The sequence below is a fragment of the Egretta garzetta genome, unplaced genomic scaffold, assembly GCF_000687185.1.
Source record: "Egretta garzetta isolate BGI_Z169 unplaced genomic scaffold, ASM68718v1 scaffold6, whole genome shotgun sequence".
NCBI lineage: Eukaryota > Metazoa > Chordata > Aves > Pelecaniformes > Ardeidae > Egretta > Egretta garzetta.
The window spans coordinates 1,580,090-1,594,455 of record NW_009260080.1 but is presented as its reverse complement, the minus strand read 5'-3'; the positions used below and the strand labels follow the sequence as shown (position 1 = coordinate 1,594,455).

General features: G+C 40.6%; 1 protein-coding gene across 2 annotated transcripts in view; it reads right to left on the bottom strand.

Annotated features, from left to right (window-relative positions):
- Positions 1–8,135: 8,135 nt before the first annotated feature.
- The window catches only part of KLF6 (Kruppel like factor 6), a 7,566-nt gene continuing 1,335 nt past the window's right edge, over positions 8,136–14,366 (bottom strand). The window contains exons 2-4 of one of the 2 annotated variants that reach the window (XM_009641344.2): positions 11,949–12,522; positions 10,111–10,234; positions 8,136–9,688 (exon numbers count right to left, since the gene is read on the bottom strand). In XM_009641344.2, coding sequence (XP_009639639.1) covers positions 9,637–9,688; positions 10,111–10,234; positions 11,949–12,522 — 750 coding nt within the window. In that variant the 3' untranslated portion in view covers positions 8,136–9,636. The remainder of the gene's footprint in view (positions 9,689–10,110; positions 10,235–11,948; positions 12,523–14,366) is intronic. The other variant, XM_035896817.1, reaches the window with a different exon arrangement.

The window sequence follows — 14,366 nt, the reverse complement described above, 5'->3', positions numbered from 1 at the left end:
TGCATATGTATATAAATTTTAAGAAAAACTATGAAGATTCTCGGGCTCCTTATAGTCTGTCATTATTTTTTCTTGGTTAATGACTTCGTATTAAGAACTTAATTTTAGCCTTAAACTGTAAGCTTATACCTATCTGTGATGGATTGAATGGACACGGTAACGTGCATGGAGGATTGGGGCGGGACTGCCTCTTCCTTTTCTGGCAAGGGATACCTAGGCAGGCACACAGCTGAGGGTCTCTCACCAAACACTGAAAAAAGCCAGGTGCTACAGTATGATGGCTGAAGATTTTGTCTCTCAGCATCTTCGCTCTGATTTGTGTTTTCAAACGCCAATATTGCAAAGAGCGACATCCTTCCTGAAACTCAACCCACTCTCCCCACTTAAGTTTATCACCTTCAGGGTCCTGGTGCACCCCAGATGGCGGCTGCACAGCCCCAGCAGGCATGAGGACATCTCTTTTTGGGGCTCCGCATCCCTTATCAGGGATGGTCCCTGTCCTCTGTGGTGCTCAAAAGAAGTCCTGTATGGTTCTTGTTGTATGGGGGTCAGAAGGTGAGGATCAGAAGGCTGTTTGCATGGACCTTATTTCAGAATTGATGCTTAAATCTGCTTTGCATTAAACTATCTGCACACACAAATATTTGCCTGAGCAGACTTTGGGTGCTATCCTTTGTGTCAAAAGGAGCCGTATCCCACAGCTCTTCATTATTTTATGAATCTTCCTCTCTTGGCCAAACATATTAGTCTTTTATAACCCCATCGTTATCCCAAGATACTTAATGTCTAATGAAAAAGTTATTTTTTAATATTGAATTATACAGTTACATTTGTTTGGTGACTAGCAGTTTTAGCCTCTCAGATATTCAAACTGTAGTGCTTAATCTGCTTGGATAAATGAAAGAATACACTTTTTTTTTTTTTTTAAAGTTGTCCATTACAGTTAAGATAAATAATGTCCTGTCACAGAACACAGAGACCAGAGTCTGGGTAGATCCCATCTGTGTAAGTGCTGGAAACCTTATTGCAGAAATCTCCTTTAGTCAGCTTCTTTATTGCGTGTTACCACATATTTTTTTACCTACAGGCATCCAGGCTGTTTTTTCCTTATGAAGCATCTGTGGTCTGGACTTTGGGGGTAGAAATTAGAAGAAGCTACAGAGGACTTCACAGGCGCTGCGCACACACTGCATCCCTTTGTCTCTCTGCTGCCCTTCCCTCCGCCAGCGGAGCGGGGCCGGCCGGCAGCACACGTATAGCGGGAAGCGCAGCACCACGGATTTCACCTGCAGTGCCTTGTTACACAGATCCACTGTGGCGTTCAATGCCTCTCTCTTCTGCTTGATTAAAGATAATAGGGGACAAGTCACTGACAACCCTTTGAGGCAGGGTGGTTTCTGGAGATAACTAGGGGATGGATTTGTATCATCATATTTATATTTAGGATTTGATTAGGTTTTGCTTTATAATTCTGGCAATATTTTTAGTTTAGCTTATTGAGCATTAGAACAACCCTCTCTCCAGTGACCAGTCTAATACCTCCAAAGCCCCACAAGGGACTGTTGGGACACTAAAGACCATCAATCCTTATGAATAATGCATCTATTTCCTACTGAGGCTCAAATCCCATTAATACTATAACATTATTACATCTCTTATTTACTCTTTTCTATCTGTGGGATTAAAGATTAATTCTTAACAATTTTTTCAAATTAAGAAGAAATCTCAGTAGGTCCAAAGCATTTCACATAGAATATACCAAAGTTATTGCCAGAAGAAGGTTTTTAGAAATAGAAAACAAAATCATGAAATGATAAGAAATACCCCAATCACGTGAGACAGGGATGGGTGTTACAAGGTTCCACCTAAAAACGCTCACTGAAATGGATTGAAACCCAGTGTTCTGCATGGTGATTTCTCATCCTGGTGTCCAGAATGAGTCCATCTGTGACAGGCAGACAGGACTGAATGGAATTATGGTGAAATATCAACAGCATTATCTGACTGACCAGGGAAAGGAAACCTGCTGAGATCATCAGAACAGTTTGCAAAACTACTTTCTCTCTCTTTGGATGTGGGTAATTCCAAATGTGCCGTGGTCTAATTAGGCAGAACTTGGATGGAAGAGCCTCTCTCCCTGCAGGTTCACCATGGTAAGATCTCAGCCTCCTCTGCAGGTCTGACTACGACTGCTAATACTTCTATTGCTGATGAATAATTAACTACAGTGAGGATCTATTAAAATCCAGTTGCCCTCAATGTCTTCTTCATAGTTAGCAAAAACAAATAAAGGAAAACCCAGAAGACTGAGTAACTTGCCTAGCGAAGCCTGGAAATGAACAATAGTCTTTGACTATCACCGCATGTTCAAAGATAAATCTTATAAATGAAATAACATGCAGTAAGATGAAGTACATAAAATTCAGAAAAATACAGCTTTGCATGCATAACTAGGTTTTTGATATATTCAGTATCGAATCCGAAAGGTAGCATGTTACAGGAAAATTGTATTACTGTAGCCGGTGCAGATCTGCTACCTTCCTGAATTATTACCGAGGTGTTTGCTATGTTACAGAATTCAGCAAATACGTTGCCTTCTTAAGCCCCGTTGGATAATTTACCTTTGTGCAGAACTGACCACACACTCTGCTTCTGAAATGCACAGAGGCAATAAAAAGAATATGGAGGTTTAGCAAGTGAGGCACTGAGGGACTAATATTCAGCAATGCTAATTCCAGCTAAATTTATATTGCATTGAAAGAAAGTGCTGTTAAAGAACAGCTTGGCTTACATCAAGACATGTGGTTACCAGATTACTTTCTATCTCCGCTCAAAAACATTTAGAGAATTTCTCATTAAAATTATTTAAAGTGAAACAAGTCAAATAAATCTACTTAAGCGTGTTGTTGCATTGCCTCATTTGTGCTGAAAAAATGTTGCTTGTTTTTTACATTCTATTTTAACTGTACATATGAGGCTTTACTCACCCATTAACAAAATACATCACCTCCCAATTGCTTTCTATACCTCCTTAAATGTTAAACATAAACACATATACCATCTGTTTCCTATCATGACACCAATCCAAAATGGCTGCACTAGACACCTCCGCATAATAGATCATCTTAAAACACCTTAGTGGTTTTGCTTTATGGAGTTATTTTTCCTGTGACGAATTATAAACCTATATTTCAAGAACACGACCAATCTGTAGCCTCAATTGCAAATTCTGAATAGTTTCTCTTTATTTTAACAAAATGTGCTGGCTTGTGTCTGATGCAGCACTTTTTTTAAAGCCATAGGCCACCTTTGTTGCTATGGTATCCAACAAATCCAGTTAATTTCTTCAGTTAATAATTTCTCAGCTAATAACTTGTGAAACATTCAGACTGAAAACATTACAGTTCAATATAGTCACTGCTATAACTTAGCATAATAAATTATTATGTAGCTGTTGTGTAACTGAAACTGCAGAACAAATTACAAGGCTTATCATCAGTCTGCAATCAAAAATAAATTTCAGAAAAAAAATCACATTTCTGTTTAAAAAAAAAATCAGCTTTGCAATGCTTGCACTTGTAAACGCCAGCTATCAAATGTTCAATGGGAAATGGACAGAATATAGTCATAAATGTCAATGAATGAAGATTTGGTTCTGAATGGATTTCAAATGTACTTCCTCCTCAGGTTCAACTCTATGAAAAAATGACTGTGTCTGGAGCAAGTTGAATTCAGTGAGGAATTTCTCCCTGACTTAAATGAGCTTTTGACCAAGGCCTCACAATATTAATGCATGAACCTGCAAACCCTTATTTCCCAGGGTAGCTCAAATGAATCCTAGACTGATTAAACCTCTGTAGACCTATGTGCAAAAGCAATACTCTGTCTGCTCATTCTCCCTTATTGTAAGAGCTCAAATGGTTATGAGACAGTATTGCTACAGGTTTGATCAAAAATAAATGCCATATATCTAGGGACCATGAATAAGGGATGAAACAGCCAGTGTAGAGGTAAAAGAGCTAAAGGGAAAAAAAAATAAAGATACTATTGCCTTGGACTGTATAATCTCAGCAGAGTTTCTTGCCATGTCAGAGGATTTATTTCAGAAGTACCTGTTAATGCCTCTTGGCTACACAATCCCATGGGATGAAGCAAAAGGAGGCAGACTTCTGTGGGGGTACAAGCTGCTTGGTAACCTCTTGTCACCAGAAATAAAGAACTGGAATAATGTGTTGTTGCCTACTCTATAAACCAGTGCTACCTGAGGAAGCAAAGCTGGAAAAGCTTGAGAGATTTCCTATCCGAGCCATTTTGTCTCCAAGGACTTTTTTTAAAATGGAGGAACAAGATGGCAATACAGTTCCTTTTATGCTTTAAAGGACAGTGGGGAAACCTCCTGCTCCCCTTACTGTTTCAGTCTACCTTAATTCCTCTTGCCAGAAAAAGGCTAAGGAGACCTCCAATGGATGCCTCCTCTTATTAAAGGTTGTCTCTCCCTGTTGTGTGAATATGTAAGATCAAGTACTCCTTTGGTGCTGCATAAATAACACTCAGCTACTTTTTGAAACAATCACCATAGTGTTTTCCCTTCTCCTTGTTTGTCATTTTGCTGCTGCTATTTATGCAATTTACAGAGGTTGTTTTTATTCCTCGGAGCTTTCAGTGCTATTAAAGAAAATAAAGAGCGAATACTCAAGTAGTTAAGAATGGAAGAGGTAAAAGACACAAAGGCAGAGGTACCACGAACAACTCCTAAAGAGGAAAGAATAAAATACAGATTGTCTTCAACGTGCTCTAACAGGCACAACAATTCTAGATTCAGTTTGCGACAAATCATAATATGGTTTAGAGGGAAGAGAGACATTAACTTCTAAACATTACGAACATCCAATTTAAGAAAGTAGCAATCACTTGTTTATTGTGAACTTCAAAGTCATGCTGTATTTATAAAACACAGTTGTTCAGGTAGGTTGGTAAACTGTGATACGCCCTCCTTGCACTGACCACTTGTATGCCAGGATTTTTCACACCCAAGAAGAAAAAAAAAAACCAAAACAAACCCAAACACCCAAACAGGTTCTGGTTTAGGATTTTAACTATTTCATCTTGACCTTTGCATGCATGTATGTGTGCCTAAGTGCACAAACTTGCCATGCCTAACCCTTGCAGCAAGAAGCTAACATGTTGGCTCACAGGCTCTGTCCTCATTTTCACCTTGTTAACCTCAGTTGAAGTTGTTGGAACATGCTGAGGCTACTAATCCAGGCCCATACCTGAGACACCTGACTTCTTCACCCTCAAATTCACATCCCTTCCCATCTGCTCCGCATTTCAAAACCTGGAATTAAGCAAGCCTGCAGTAGATGTGCATTTTGAAATGCACTAACCCTGAAATGGCTATTGCTTTCTGCTTTGTAGTTTCCTTGTTGCCCAATATCTTGGTCACTAGCCTTTTTTTCCTGAACACCACTGTTTTTCAGTACAATCTCTCTGAGAAAAAAAGAGGGTAGGATCTCAGTAACATCCTTAATAATGGAGTTATCAGGCATTTTTTTTAGAAGGTATGGTAAGACACAGCCCTAGATGACACACACCCAATAAACAGGCAAAAATTTGCCAATCCTTGTTCTGTATTACACACCCATTGAACATTTTGGGTGGAGAACTTCCAAGGTCAAGCTCAGTTCTTTAAAAATATTTCCATTTCTACATTGTATACAGATGAGGAGGCAAAATGTCACAATCCCTAAACCTCTGTAGCCTTTTCTATTTCTATTGCAACTGTAACTAAGTTTCCCAGAGGACACCTGTGTTTCATCGTGTGAGATATTGTACCAGTGGCAAAATTGAATATATCCCTGTCATTGCAGATCACGAATTTGCTTAAGTTGCTATTTCTTCCTTGCCTATATGGAGGCATATTATCTACTTGCCAGCCTGATGCAGGGCTAACTGAGGTAGGTGGCAAGGGTCTCTCCTCCACACTACTTCTGCCTCAATCTGTATTTGTTGATTCAGTTCTTTTCTGCATTATTCTTAGATCATTTCTCATCTAACACCATGAAATGTTCAATTGCTGCAAACTGAATTCACATGGCCAAAGTCAGTTTCTCAGCATATAACTTCGCCATTTCTGCCAATGGTGTTACTCTGTGCTTAAGGGGTTTTTAACACGGGCATGAGTGAAGCAGAAGCCACAAGGCAAGATTAAAGAAGTTCTGCATGTGTCCCAAGCCAGCATACATGCCAGGCATGCTTTGAAGAGCCATTGCTCTGAAAAAAATGCAGTTCAGAGAGGTTTGTGTTTGGCTGGTTGAAGGTCACCGTCAGCATGTGGGTCAGGTCAGCCTTACAGCCGACTCAGATCTGTGCATCTGGGCCAGGCAGATCTCACTGTGGCTCCTTCCCTGCATTCCTTCTCACAACTGTGCCGTCAAGGTTTCAGGCTTGCTTCCCCATCAACCGGGCAGTTCAAAGGCCCACGCTCTGCAGTAGAAGTTAAGGACAGGTGCCTCCAGTCCAGCCACCACCTTTCTGGTTTTTTCCTTCACTTTAAATACCCACTGAATTCCCTTTCCCACATGCAGAACTTGTCCTACGTGCATTCACCTCTCCAGAACAAACGTTTTGGAATAAAGGTGCAGTCTTGCAGCAACAATCGCATTAACTATTTATTTTGCTGAGACAAGAGATGAGTCAACAACAGCTTTTCAGATATGGAAGAACTTTAAGTTTCTACTGCCCCAATTATTTTCTCATCAGGGCTTGTCTTCCACAAAGTGACCTGACCCAAAGGTGTTTGTACCTGCAACCAGGTGACTCATGGCAAAGTACCGACACAGTATTTGACATCATTTGGTGTGCAGGACGTCAAAGAGGAGAAAGATGAAACTAGACACATGATGCTGATAAGAATTTCTTTTTATGTTATTCCAATAAAAAATACATTCATACAGAAATATAACAATCTTGCAAAAAACAATTTCAAATAAAATCTTGTAAAACAAAATTTTTACAAAAATCTTACAAAGAGATTCTTTAGATAACAGGGTGCTTCAAAAACAAAAAAAAGAAATTTCACTAATAGAAACTTTTTCTTCTTAAATTTCAAGCAAAAATGTTTTATTTTTTTTTTATTTTTCAGCTTGATTGAGGCTCAGTTATCACCTGAACAAAATGTACTTGCTTATTAAGAAAATTACAGGCATTTGACATATGGCACACAGCCCCACCCCATCCACACAAGTCTGATGGTGTTTCACAATTGAGACAAGCCAGTGCAAGTTTAATTTTTTTTTGTTTGGGGTTGTTCTTTGTTTGTTTTTGCTTTTGTTTACTTTCTTGTTTATAAGAATTATGGCTAAGCCAAGGACAATGCAAACAAGGAGTTAAAAACACAACAAAACCCAACCCTAAGTAGAAATCCATTTTCTGGGAAATTTTGTTTGTTTTAGGGGAAGAAAAAAAAAAGTGCATTTTCAGGCAATTTAAACCAAAAATGAAATGAGAATGATTTAAGCCTGTGTGTTCCTTAGAACCAGATCACTTGCATATACTTTTTTTTAAACCACTTATCTACATACATTTCCAGGAAGATATACCAAAATATTAGCATAGTAAGCAAGACCAATAATAAATAGAAAAAGAAACAGGTCACGTGTTTCACTGCATCAACTGTAGTGAGCTGGTTTAAAAAAAAAAAAAAATACTGCTTTTGGACAGACTATTTCTACTCTAGGAAAAAACAGTCTTTATTTTAGCTGAACTACGTAAAATTAGAGCTCAACCACCACAACAACTAGCTCACTCACAGGTCCTCCAGTAAGCTGGAAGGCCAAAACCCGAATGTACTTCATCTGCACACTGCTAATATTCTTTTAGCATGCCAATATTCGGTTCATATCATTCTTAAATGTCCACAGATACGCTATTCCAGACAACCTAATAACTACAAAACACAGTCAGCAGTCTGAAAAGGACTGAATGCCAACAAAGCCTTTAGCATACCATTAAGCTAAAGGTAAAGCCTCTAAAAATGCTAGATTTTAATTATTGATGGGCTGTGGCATTTTCTAGCTATGTGTTCTATTTTTTTTCCTTTAAAAAAAATATTTATATATTATCTATATATATACACACATACACAGACTGTACACACAAATATACATACACAATTATTTTTCTGCCCACTTTTAAAAAAAAAGTAATATAGTTTCTTTCTGTATGACCAACAGATAGCTAGATATATAGATGTGAAACTTGTGCCTTTTAAGCAAATACATCTTTTAATACTTCTGTATCTTTAATATGTATGAAAACTTGACATATTAAGTACAGTTGGGGTGTGTATATACACAGTTGTTGTGCAAGGTCAATATAAAAAAAGTCTCAAGGTGGCAGAACTGGTCAGGTATTCAATTGGCATATGCATTATACTGTAACACAGTCAAATTGTCTAAGTTAAACAAATACTGTACTGACATGAACGACTTTTCTCTATATTTGTCTTTGTGAAGGAGGACCCTGGAAGTAACCTTTTTTTCCCCTCATATTATACATTTGATACAGTACAATGCCAGGTGAAAAGAGAGCCTTAATAAAGCATGCATCACCCATACCCCTGTATAAGACCCCCTACAAGAGAAGGTCACTTGCATAAGGCACCATTATTAAGGTCAACAGTGCATTAACAGCTAGAAAACCAGAAGTTAGTCCTCAAGGCATAAATAAGAGAAAAATTAGCTGCATGAGAAAAATCAGTTTCTAACCAATAGTGGTTTTATCCACCCAACAGAAAAAATTATTCATGTTCCATACATTATGTAACATTAGACCAATTGTATTTTAGCTGCTCTTAACTGGAATCAAAACTGCAGTCCTGATTAAAGAATGGAAAAGCATATAGTTCCCCAGAACCATGCAATAACCTTTGTATTATAATGAAAAGTTATAGTTGTGTTACATTTGTAAATACACAGCTTATACAATGGATTACAAATGAGCTCTGTAGCAAGTAAAACAAGCTACTTGACACATTGCACGTTTAATAGCTGCACCAGACACCTAAAGCTCCTCTCACACAGGAACGGGGAGGTCCCCTATCTCCATTCTGGCATCCTGACTCTTTTTATTCCCCCCTTTCCCCTCTCCGTTTTCCCTCTAAAAAGGTGCAGACACCCCTCCCCCCACCCCTTGGAAATGATTGGTGGTCGTCCCATCTCACGAGATATTCCTCACATACAAGACATTCAGACTATTTTTTTTCTCTTACAGTTATAAAACAACCACAAGAAAAAAAATGTGCCTCAGCATACAGTCATCAAGAGATCCTCATCGCATACAGTCGCCCAATCATTGACATTCTCAGTGCACATGCTCACGGCAAAGGCTTAGGAGCCACTCAGAAGGTTAGATACCAGTGTATGAGTCCAGGAAACCCCAAACATCACGCACCGCGGTTGCTATGCCGTTTCTTACATGACTTATTAGCCCTCAAAAGACCTTCAAGGAAGTGAGGTCCTGGAGGCAACTGGGTAGGGTGCAAAATGGCATGCTTTGGCTGGAACACGCATCCCTCCGCTCAAGGCTCTTCAACCTTGACGCCTCTTAGCCCGCAGGATTCACCTCTTGACCCATTCAGAGGTGTCTCTTCATGTGAAGGGCCAGGTGGTCAGACCTGGAAAAACACCTGCAAGGCAAGAGTCAGGTCGTGCATTAGCCCACGGTTGCTGGCATGCACGACACGGTACGCGTGGGTGAGGCACCCCCCTCCTGCTCTGCTACTCCAAAACACAGATGGTGGAGGAGGGATTTGGCATTCCCTGGATAGGCGGGAGCACTCAAGGTGTCTGTAGGCACCCAGGAGCACTGCAGATGGTTGGTAACGCTAGGGCCTTCTCAACACTCATCTGCAACATCAGGCTACTAACCACATCCCAAAGATTAGTAAAACGGAAGGCTTTTTTCCAGTGTAAATATACAATAATCCCTTAAAAATACCAGACGCAGTTGCGTTCCCAGATGATTCCTTCACAAGTGAAAGGCATCCTAGACTCACTTTTCAACAAGCATTAAAAATAACTATTTAAAAGGTGCATTTTAGTCACATACCTGTCACAGTGACTACATTTAAAAGGCTTGGCACCAGTGTGCTTTCTGAAGTGTCTGGTTAATTCATCACTTCTTGCAAAACGCCACTCACACCCTTCCCATGAACATCTGTAAGGCTTTTCCCCTACAAAGAAAGCAGATTACACGTTAGTCATGACTACATTCAAAGAAAGGTAGGTACTATCCCATTCATTTTCTATGTAAACCTCCTCCACCCCCCAAGACAGCCAATTTTATTTAACCTAGCTGAATGCTTCAGAACATGTAGACAAAGAAGGCTTGCAAAAATCATCCACATGATTCCTACTTAACTCTTTTGCTGCAACAGCACATCAAATAATCTCATTCTTAAAAAAAAAAAAAAGTGATTAAACAGGCTCACAAGAAACAAAGAAATCCAACCTTCTACCATTCCTGTTCACCCATAATGGCAGGCTTACTCCCAAACAGGTATCATTCACCTCACAAAGGTGATTAAAGACAACACATCTAGGCTCCAAAATGCAATTAGGCTACTGTATTGCATCAAAGTCCTCTGTCACTCACTCATCTGCATAAAATGCAACCTCCTTTCTGCTGAGCCATGTATTCTTGGAAAAGCCTGCACACTTTGAACACTGCTATTTCAGCATTCAAGAAATACCACTTCCATTCACAGGAACATTCTCAGCCCGACAGCACCAGGACAACAGTTCTGCAATACTTCTGAGGCCGGCAACTATTTGTGACTGCTCAGCCACCATGGTTTCAGTGGAAGTTGTTCTTTCCTCTTGAAATAATCTTGCTTTATCTGACTTCTGCATGACAATAGGAACATCCGAGCTTGCTCAGACTTCCCATAAAAGCCACAAAATGCTGAGCTCATGAGTCAAAATGGGATCTTTTCCTTGAATTCTCTTTCCACATCTCATAGGGGGGAGGGGGAGGAATCCTAAGTCTTTGGATTGGTACACCAAGAACACCAGGCCAATTCCTCACCTTAAGCGATGACTATTGAGACAAGGCGTAGCTCTACATATCTAACTGCTGTCATAAAGACATGTCAAATAATAACGCTCAAACAAGCAAATCAGCACGCTACTTCAACCATAAAATATTTATAAAAGCCCTGAAGTGTCTATCTTCCTCACTTACTTCCCCAATAACACACAGGGTTGTTATTTTTAGTGCAGGTTCCATAACAATAAAATGCTGTTGCTCAGTATTTTGGGATGAAATTATACAGTAAGTCATAGATTTGTAAGTCCACTTTGTAAGCAGGTATGTTAGAAGGACTGTAACACACTGGCTTTCCACGATTTTTGCCAATAACAATGGCACACAGAACTGTTAAACATTTTACAGCTATAACTATAGTTCATATAATCAAGGCCTTGGGATGTCTGATTGAATAGACCCAATGTAGACCGAACCATGAAAACAAGCTCTTAAGAGTATTTAGTGATCCGACTGATTTTTGGGATATGATGTTCCTTTTTTTGGAAGAAAGTCTCAGCTCGCTTTTGCCTTAGAAATAAATGTCAGAAAGCATCTATAATCTATTTTGGCTAGACCTTTGCTCCTGAAGACTGCATGCCGCTGCAGCTTCCTGACTACTGACAAGTGGCTCCTACTTGCTATGACAGCGGACTAATCTACCACCAGCTGCCTTGGCTTCAGCTTGCTTACGAAGAGAATGAGGAAGTGATGTCGTCCATGCTGGTAAGCCTCTACTACCATTACATCAACTCTCCAAACCCGGGCTCCCACCCAGTGATTGTGTAATGCTGTGACACCACCACTGTCAGGGGTATTCCCTACAGTACTTGCCAACTCTTAATAAGCGTACGGTTACTAACCTGTATGAGTGCGCTGATGTGCTTTCAGATGTGAACTTTTGGTGTAAACTTTCCTGCAACCATTAAAATGACACCTGTGAACACGCCTTCTGCCATCTGGCGAGGTGTCACCATTGGCGGGTGTACCTTTTTCTGCAGTCTTTCCAGCGGTACCGGTACGAATTTTCCCCGGTGAATGCAACTCACCCGGCGTACAATTCCATAGCTGGGAAGAAGGCTCCTTGCTCAGCTCAGGAGATGAAGGGGGAGTGGAAGTGACAGATGAACTCAAGTTTCCTGAACTGGCTAAAACATCGCTTATAGGGTCAGAGGTAAACTTTGTCGTGGGCGAGAGCTCCTCAGAGCTGTCTGAAGATTCGCTGCTCACGTCAGAATTCAAACTGTTGGTCTCTAAGTTCTGACTAGTAAGATTGTCCTCTTTTGCGACACATGTGTTCTTCAGTTCAGATTCCTCCTTTTTCTCACGTGCCAGAATAATTTTGGTCCAGAGATCCTCTTGGCTATCAAATTTGATTTCAGATGCAGAAACATAACAGGGCTCACTTTGAAGATACCGTTCCAGCTCCAAACATGTCTAGGTGAAATAGAAGGAAGAAAAAAGACAAAAGTTACAAGCTTGCTTAAAAATAAACCCAACTGTATCTTATATTTCAAAAGGAAGGCAGGATTGTAGTACGTTCGATTTGAGGTTTCTGGGTTCAAAACAAATTAAAGGCTCCCCCAGCCGTAACTAGGTGACTGTTACGATGAAAAGAAATCAGTTTTCGAGACCTGGGCAGGAGTTCAAACGCACAGCTGAAGGTGCAAGTCAGCTTTGGTTTCCAAAATAGCATTCTAATGAGTCAGTCAAATTATCACCACTCTCATCATAAAATCTGTGTTTTCAGTAGGCTGACGTTGAAAAGGACCATAGAGAACCACAACAAATAATTACACTTCACTCTTGCGCCTCGTCTAATTTCAAGTTGTTTTGTATCTCTCTCACACAAACACCAGGCTGAAAGGACCCAACTGAACACAATGTGCTCTGACACGCAGTTAAAACCCAAACGCCGTGTCAGAAAACAAAGCCACATTTCAGCATGGCTGCGGAGCTGCGGGTCCGTCTTCTGGGGACATCAATGGAGCAGCAGACATCCTCCCATTTCCTGTGCATGAGAACGCAGCACACTCGACTTTCAAAGAATGTCATTTCCAAGCGTACTGGCATGCACGCCTCGTAACTCCAACTGCTCCCGTGCATGTTTGGAGGAACACGGGGAACTTCAACAACAGTGGAGAGGGGAGAAAAAAGTTCCAGAATAGAGATGTCCTATTCTATAGGGTACAAAACGGGAAATTACTCCGAGGTCCTGCTGGGAGTCCCACAATGAACAAGAACTTTATCTACTGGCCAAGAGTGCAACTGTATGAGTCATCTCTCTCTTTCTTTCACGCAATGCCAAGGGAGACTTCCTTTTAAAACCCTGACCATCTGCCAAGAAAGTACTCTGTTCAAACATACATGCAACAGTGCATGGACAACTTCCCCCCCTCCCCAACCGCATTCCCCTCTACTCCATGAAACGAAACAAAACAAAAAACAAAACCACCCTAAATGGGTAAAGCTGCGGTTTTCAATTTCAATTCACCCTGCTGACTTTCTAGCCATTTTCAGAGAAGAAAAAAAAAAAAAGAGGGTATGAACTGTTATGGCAACAAGCTGATGTTTTGGGATTATTCTTTCCACTATAGGAAACGATCCATATGGAAGCATTACACAGAAAACAGACACACCAAGTTTCCATACCAAACTCTACTTATTTTAGCAAGATCATCTCTTCCAAGCCCGGTAGCAAAACCTGATCCCAAATGCCACACATTCCCCTCACAGCCCCTTCCCATCTGTCCAAGAGCGGAGCTGCCATGGGAGCAGCCTCCCTTCTCCCCCAGCACCGCTCAAGTAAACTGGGTCACATGTTCCGGCCAGGCGAGGAGCCTGGGCAAAAATAGGAAAAGAAAAACCCCAAGCAGCACCAAAACCAAAACCACCGGTGCACACAATATTTATGTATTTGCCTATAATTAGGTAACTGGTTTGCAGTGCACGTTAAAAACAAAAAAGGTTTCGACAGGGACAACACAATAGTGTGTTGACTTTCCATGAAAAACAAGTAAAAAGGCATTTATTAAGATCTTGTTAAACTTTCATATGCCCAGCTAATTTAAATTCCTCATTAGGTAATTAGTAATGGGGACTGGAGCGAAGCTCTCTCCGAGTTTAAATGCCTCTGAAGGCTGCTGGGAACGAGGGCTGGCCCTTCGCCAAAAACCCAAATGCCTGAAGGAAACTACTTAGCTCCATTTCAACCGCGTACTATGAAGCTGCCTGTCGGAGAGGGGAACGGGGGGGGGGGGGGCGCTCCACATAGTGTAACG